This window comes from Triticum dicoccoides, chromosome 7B, assembly GCF_002162155.2.
Source record: "Triticum dicoccoides isolate Atlit2015 ecotype Zavitan chromosome 7B, WEW_v2.0, whole genome shotgun sequence".
Classification (NCBI taxonomy): domain Eukaryota; kingdom Viridiplantae; phylum Streptophyta; class Magnoliopsida; order Poales; family Poaceae; genus Triticum; species Triticum dicoccoides.
Window position 1 is genome coordinate 155,613,694 of NC_041393.1, and position 7,848 is coordinate 155,621,541.

At 49.9% G+C, this 7,848-nt stretch overlaps 1 protein-coding gene and 1 long non-coding RNA gene across 2 annotated transcripts; both read right to left on the reverse strand.

Moving 5' to 3' along the window:
- Positions 1-1,725: 1,725 nt before the first annotated feature.
- On the reverse strand, positions 1,726-2,294 carry LOC119341756. The gene is made up of 2 exons (XR_005165269.1): positions 1,984-2,294; positions 1,726-1,894 (listed from the first exon to the last, which is right to left on the reverse strand). It is a non-coding gene; the product is annotated as an uncharacterized LOC119341756 (long non-coding RNA).
- A 1,495-nt stretch (positions 2,295-3,789) lies between these two features.
- Positions 3,790-5,599, reverse strand: LOC119340046 (leucine-rich repeat receptor-like serine/threonine/tyrosine-protein kinase SOBIR1). The gene has a single exon (XM_037611958.1). It carries the CDS (start codon positions 5,525-5,527, stop codon positions 4,070-4,072), a length of 1,458 nt encoding a protein of 485 aa, XP_037467855.1. The 5' UTR covers positions 5,528-5,599; the 3' UTR covers positions 3,790-4,069.
- Between the last annotated feature and the right edge of the window lie 2,249 nt (positions 5,600-7,848).

The following is a 7,848-nucleotide window of genomic DNA, read 5'->3' on the forward strand; positions in this document are numbered from 1 at the left end:
CACACACGGATCTGAAAGGTTCAGACCCATTGACTAATAACCTCTCTCACAAGCAAGATATGATCAAACCCCATGGGTGTTGGCTTCATTACAATCACATAGTGATGTGAACTAGATTATTGACTCTAGTGCAAGTGGGAGACTGTTGGAAATATGCCCTAGAGGCAATAATAAAATGGTTATTATTATATTTTCTTGTTCGTGATAATTTTCTATTGTTCATGCTATAATTGTATTAACCGAAACCGTAATACATGTGTGAATACATAGACCACAACATGTCCCTAGTAAGCTTCTCGTTGACTAGCTCATTGATCAATAGATGGTTGTGGTTTCCTGACCATGGACATTGGATGTCATTGATAACGGGATCACATCATTAGGAGAATGATGTGATGCACAAGAACCAATCCTAAGCATAGGACAAGATCGTGTAGTTCGTTTGCTTAGAGCTTTTATAATGTCAAGTATCATTTCCTTAGACCATGATATTGTGCAACTCCCGGATACCGTAGGAATGCTTTGGGTGTACCAAACATCACAACGTAACTGGGTGGCTATAAAGGTGCACTACAGGTATCTCCGAAAGTGACTGTTGGGTTGGCACGAATCGAGACTAGGATTTGTCACTCCCTGTGATGGAGAGGTATCTCTGGGCCCACTCAGTAATGGATCATCATAATGAGCTCAATGTGACTAAGGAGTTAGTCATGGGATCATGCGTTACGGAATGAGTAAAGAGACTTGTTGATAACGAGATTCAACAAGGTATTGGGATACCGACGATCGAATCTCGGGCAAGTAACATACCGGTGGTCAAAGGGAATTGTATACGGGATTGATTGAATCCCCGACATCGTGATTCATCCGATGAGATAATCATGGAACATGTGGGAGCCAATATGGGTATCCAAATCCTGCTGTTGGTTATTGGCCGGAGAGATGTCTCGGTCATGTCTACATGGTTCCTGAACCCGTAGGGTCTACACACTTAAGGTTCGGTGACACTAGAATTGTTATGGAAAATAGTATGTGGTTACCGAAGGTTGTTCGGAGTCACGGATGAGATCTCGGACGTCACTAGGAGTTCCAGAATGGTTCGGAGGTAAAGATTTATATATGGGAAGTCCAGTTTCAATCACTGGAATAGTTTCGGGGGTTATCGGTATTGTACCGGGACCACCGAAAGGTGTCCGGGGGTCTACTAGGTGGGGCCAGCTGCCCCGAGGGACTTAATGGGCTGAACAAGGGTGGGAACCAGCCCCCTAGTGGGCTGGTGCACCCCCCCCAGATGGGATCTAAGGGGGCCGACCCCCTCTTCCCTTCCCCTATAAATAGTGGGGCGGTGGGAGGGCTGCCGCACCCCTTCCCCTGCGCGGCCCCTCCCTCCTCCAACACTTCCTCCTCCTCCGTAGAGCTTGGCGAAGCCCTGCAGAAAATCCACAAGCTCCACCACCACGCCGTCGTGCTGCCGGAGCTCTCCCTCAACTTCTTCTCTCCCCTTGCTGGATCAAGAAGGAGGAGACGTCCTTGGGCTGTACGGGTGTTGAACGCGGAGGCGCCGTCCGTTCGGCGCTAGATCGGATCTTCCGCGATTTGAATCGCCGCGAGTACAACTCCATCATCCGCGTTCTTGTAACCCTTCCGTTTCGCGATCTTCAAGAGGTATGAAGATGCACCCCCTCTCTCTCGTTGCTAGCATCTCCTAGATTGATCTTGGTGATATGTAGGAAAATTTTTAAATTATTGCTACGTTTCCCAACAGATTTCACCTTCACAAATCTAACACTGAACAAAAATCCAAGCTGAGCAAAAATTCGAAAAAAACAGAGAACATTGTCAGCCCCGATTTCTTTCGACGCTCCCAAATCTTCAGAGGATAATCGCCGTTTATCTGGGTAAAAACCTATATCATGCACAATAAAGAAAAACTAACTCTGAACAAATGCAGAGAGGTTAGGAGCGCTGGGCTCCATGACTCACCAGAGGCAGCTGGTTGCGGAAGTGCTTGGAGTCGCCGGATCCGGCGCCGACCGTGAGCTGCAACCCGCCGTGGTGGGTGGCCGTCGTGGTTCCCACGGCGAGGATGGCGACCGGGCAAAAAGGATGTCGAAGGACGGGCTTGTGGTGGGCGGGATCGAGGAACCTCGTCGGCGCAAGTCACCCCAATGCCGACAACAGTGGATCCGTCTTCCACCGATGTGATTCGGCCTCACTCCTCGCCATCCGCCTGGTACAACGGTGCCGTCGCCAGTCCAGGGCTCCTCTCACGGGCCACAGGAGAGAAAGGGGGGAAGAGAGAGAGAGAGATCGGGTGAGATGCAGGATATTTATTCTGCCCTGGTCCCATGTTTCGTATTGCGTCTTGTATTCCTTGTTGTATAGCATGAAGCAGTAAATCCTACGTGCCTCCCTCATGAATCTTGACGTCAGTGCCAACGGCGGATGGTGTGCCGGTACATTCCCGTCACCGGTAAAAAGGAGTTTGCGATGCCTCCATCAGTAGGAAAAAAGAAGCCTAGCTAGCACCTGTACCAAGCACTTTGTATTGCGGAGCAAAGAAAATTGGAAGGCGCAACGCAGCTAGCACTGACATACTGTCACCTGCGTTGTAACAAGGCCTAAGCATGTTAAAAAGTTTAGCAACTAAAGCCCTCAATGCATAGGTGCTTAAAGTTGTTGCCGCTAAGCTCCCTTCATTTAATGATTTAGCAACTAAACTCTTGTATGTATTGGTGATCTTTCTTCATTTAAATGTTCTGCCTAGGTTCATGTGTTTGACATTTTTTTCTTCCTGTGGTCATCAAACTCATCTCTCTCCTCTTAATTACTTTGTCACATCAGATTTTTTTGCCTACATGACATCCTTAGAGCATCTCCAACAGACGCGTAAAAATATCAAGCGCTAAAATAGTAGTTTTACAGCGCCACTGTAGCACTTTTAGCGCGCGGTAGCCAACATCGGTTTTCTAGATGCCCAAAAAACACGAGTCCAAAAAACACGCAGTGCAAATTATAAAACGGCGTGGTTCGGTACCCCAAATTTCCAGCGTGCGATAGCGCTTTTTAGCACGTGCTCTAAAATTTTTTGCGCACGCACTGTTTTTGTAGCATCTGTTGGAGCGTCTCTGCGCCCAAAAAGAACAGTTTTTAGCGCGCGGAGCAGTTTTTACGCGTCCGTTGGAGATGTTCTTATCCCCGGTACAGGGTGGAGCATTGAGAAGGGCATTAGGAAAGGAGGTGATTGATGTAAGTTAGATACGTAACAAGTACGTAGACGCGGCATTTTTGCCATCCAACGGAAGTCGGCTTCTTCCTCCTCCCCGTCTATTCTTCCCGTCGCTCATCCGCACTAATGGACGTCGCCTCATCGAACCTGTAGATTTTCGCATATATAATCGCACCAGTTTCTCTGTTCGATAGAGGAGGCGCGACGTAGACCGAGCACGAGCATGACAGGGTGAACAGATGCAGCGAACACAAATAATTCGCAGCAGCGCACGGCCGGCGCGTCGACTTGTCTTAATCGCAGTCCAATTTGCAATACTTTCATCATATCGATTCTGATCCGGTGGTCTATTATCTCCAGTTCTCCACTACTACCACCAGCCATGCTTACGAAGCTGGGTGCGACTCATTCCAATCAAGACATCAGTGCACTAGCTCAGAAAAGTGCTTACCACATCAGTGCACTGCAGGTAGCGCCATCTGGTGGATCACGCCGATCAGTGATTAATAATTATTGTTTAGATACCTCGTTTGATCTTACAAAAAAAGACAAAGTCAAAGTCAAGAAAAAATATACGCAATCTCATTCTAAATATCATTTGTGTAAAATAGTCGGGTCTCCTTTCCGGTCTTTATCGATCGACCGGCCCCATACTTGACCCGCTGACCCAGCACTTGCAGCATTATTCTACACACAGTCACGTAGTATGACACATACCCAGTTGAAGACGACGACGACGACGGCGAATACTTACACTACACGGAGCTTTGGCATGTTCAGCCGCTGCCTAATTTGGACATACATGTACACCAGCTCGCGCCTATACGGTGACTACCAGTTCTAGTTCTTGATCTGGGCGAGCATGCAGCGCACGTCCTTGGCGGCGGGCCGCTCCTTGGGGTCGTCGGCAGTGCAGAACACGGCGATGCGCAGCACCAGCAGGATCTGCTCCTCGTGCCCGGCGCCGGCGATGGCGGGGTCGATGGCCTCCGCGTAGTCGCCGTTCTGCACCACCCGGCGCAGCCACTTGACCAGCCCGACCTCCTCCACCTCCGTCACGAAGAACTGGTCTGTCGGCTCCTTCCCCGTCGCCAGCACCGCCAGAATCACCCCGAAGCTGTAGATGTCGCACTTGGCCGTGAACTTGAGCGACTGGTGGTACTCCGGCGCGATGTAACCCATGGTGCCGGCTACGTGCGACGTCGACACGTGGGTGTGCGCGTCCGGCATTGCCTTGGCCAGCCCGAAGTCCGCGATGCGGGCCTCCATGTCGTCGTCCAGCAGGATGTTGGCCGGCTTCAGGTCGCGGTGGATGATCTGCGGCTGCTGCAGCACGTGCAGGTACTCCAGCCCCGACGCGATGCCCACCGCCACGCGGAGCCGCGCCGGCCACGCCAGCCGCACCCCGCCGCCGTCCTCCTCCGACGGCGTCTCCTTGAGGGCGTTGTGCAGGCTGCCGTTCTTCATGTACTCGTACACCAGGTAGTGGCAGTCCGGCCGCGGCACGTGCGCCGCCAGCGGCAGCAGGTTGCGGTGCCGGATGTGCCCCACCGTGCGGATCTCCGACTGTATCTGCCGCGACCACTTGTCCAGCTGCCGGCTCTCCTCGTCGCTCAGGTTGTTCTGCCCGTGCCCGTCGCCCACCTGCTTCTTGATCTTCTTGATGGCGATGAACTTGGGCTCCTCGCCCTCGGTCTCCACGGGGAGCTGCGCCTTGAACACCTCGCCGCACCCGCCGCGCCCGATCACGGCTAGCGAAGACAGCATGTCCTCCTTCTCCAGGAACGCCAGGTGGTCCGCCCGCTTGATCAGCTTCGGGGTGAAGATCACCATGCCGGACTTGCTCCGGTACCGCCCGCGGATGCAGTTGAGCGCCAGCCGGAACAGCACGGACACGCCCAGCCCCGAGATGACGCCAGCGAGGGAGCCGACCACGAACCCGATGATCCAGTTGCGCACGCGGTGCTTGTGGCTGCGGTGGTGCTTGCCCTGCTCTGCCGCCGGTGCCGTCGGCGGCGCGGTGTTGTTGTTCCTCGTCGGCGGCGAGCTGTTGTTCTTCTGTTTGCCACCACCGCTGCTCGAGGTTGTATTCTCAGCGAGGATATACCGGTGCGGCACCCCGGTCCGGCGGTGGTGCACGTGCCGGATGCCCGGACGGGACCGCCGGGCCATGGCAGAGCGCATGACGGCGTGGCGGCCGTCATAGCACTGGACAGCTGAGACGAGGAGGAGGAGCGTGGCGAGAGAGACGAGGAAGAAGACGGGACGCTTTCTCGGCGTACCTGCCGCTAACGCCATTGTCACCAAACGTTTTGCTCGTTGGTCGTGTGGGGAGGAAGATTCCGGCTTGTGTGGGGGACGAGGTGGGTGGAGAGCAGAGCTATTAATAATGGCCTAGCTGAGGATTACCGTGTGGAAAAAATGCACGGCTGTGATGCGTTTGTGGACTGGATGGACGTGCCAGATTGGTGTGAGAGGGACATATCGTGGCCTGCCCAGTCTGATTGGCGGGAAACGACCGTTGACTCCGAGGCAAGTCAAGAACCGGCCAGCACGGCAAGGGAAGAATGGAAATGACTATTATGCCCCTAAAAATCTGGGAAGATTCTCACGTCCCATCCTATATGTCGCTATATACTGTATTTAGGTGGTCCATTCAAACGTATTTTTCCTAGCAAAAATCCCATTTAAATGCACTAGTAAGCTTAGCACAATGCCCCCCCAAAAAATCTCATTCATCTAGTTAGACTTATGAACCAACAAAAAATCATCATAAAAATATCCAGATGCAAGATTTAACTGAATAGTTGCAGAGAAAATATTTCAGTAAGATTTCCAAATCCAAAAATTAATAGCAGGAATGAGCCATAGTCATCTCTAGTATCAGATAAAGACTATATTCATGTGAAGCATTGATTATACAAGTACAATGTATCGTTTCGTTACAAAAAAAAAACCATCACAAAATCCTTAAGTATGCACACACAATGGAATCAAGTATAACCATATTACATTGCAAAAGAGTTTTTTTCTTTCCCCTCTCGCAAGGCGACTAGTGAAAGACTTCCACCCTTCGATCTCCGTCGGCGAGCCCATGGATTCGCCTCCCCTCCGCCTACCGCTCCGGCGGCAGGTGGCGAGGAGGGTCTGGTCCCTTGGCTTAGATAGGTAGGGTTTTAGTTCTCGAAAGGGCGGCGCTCGGACGGATGTCAGTGCTTCTTCTTCGAGTCAGTCTTTCGGGCTCCGATCCTCCTCAAGTTCGTTCGTCGGGACAGATTAGACAGAGTTCTGGCGTAGATTCCTGCCAAATCCTCGAAGCGTCGAGGTTAGGGTTTCTCGTCGAGTGTATGCAACGGCGAGATTTGGTGTCAGGTCCTTCAGATCAATTCAAGGATTCAGTGGCGATGATCGCGGCTCCCAAATGCTGGTCCTTAGGGGCACGTGCACGAAGACTTCCTGGCTGTCATCGACAAGGTCAAGCCGGCTCCGGTATGGGAGCGGCACACGGTGGGTCGACAGCTCGCTCTGGTAGCGACAATGGTCATTCGATTGTCCATGGTCCTCGATGTAATTTTTATTATGTTTGGGTTACATTGTACTTGTGGTGAATCTTTATAACAGATCTGATATTTTCGTCAAAAAATGTATTACATCGCAAAAACAAGTATTTTTGTATTACGTCTTAAACAAAGTACACTCATATTCCATAGCAAGCAAACATATTATTTTTGCAAACTTTGCAGGGGCAATGTCTATTAGTAGGAGCAGATAATTTTACTATTGGATCCATACAGCTAGGCTTTGCCTAGCAGAAAAGAAATGGGAGGCCGAAAACAGCAGGGCCCATCATCCTGAAAAACTCTAACAAAAGCATGTTCCCTCATCCTCACTAACTCTCTGATCATTCCCGAAAAATAAACTAACTCTGATATTGAATGTGGTGTCACTGATTTCCCTGTAACTTATGAGGTCTCATACCAATGTACAAGCTCCAAGGCTTACAAATATTTCCTAAAGCCACATCTTTGAATGACACACATAAAACTCGATAATTCCATCGTTTGCACTCATTAACTCTAGTACGGTATCTTTTTTGCCATGAACTTCACGAACTTGAGGCATCCGATTTCTGCTTGTCAATGCCAGCTTGCCATGATGTGTATGCTAAAACAGAAACTGACTGGAAATCTAATCATCTACAACTTCAAAAATACAAATGATTAGAATATTTGGCAGTGGCTTGAGTTGCGCAATACTGAGACTTCCTGCCATAACCATTGGAAGTACAAAAGAGGAGCAAACATCATTAACGAAAGATCCTAAAAGAATCCCGTGGGTTTTATGGCACATATCAACACGGACACCCATAAATTGTTCATCACTAAAAACACTAATTAAAAATATTAGGAATGCAAATTACAAAATCCGAAGTTGCATCCTAAAACAGATAAAATAAATTGTTGTTAGTTGGAACTGGCAACATCCACAGTAGCAGTAACTGGACTCTGAAAACTGATATGCATATAAGATCTCATAATTATTATATAGTTCATAGAAGTATACATGGTTTTCTAATTTGCGTAACATTGCGCCTAGTTCCGATAGTAAATTTATGCCCC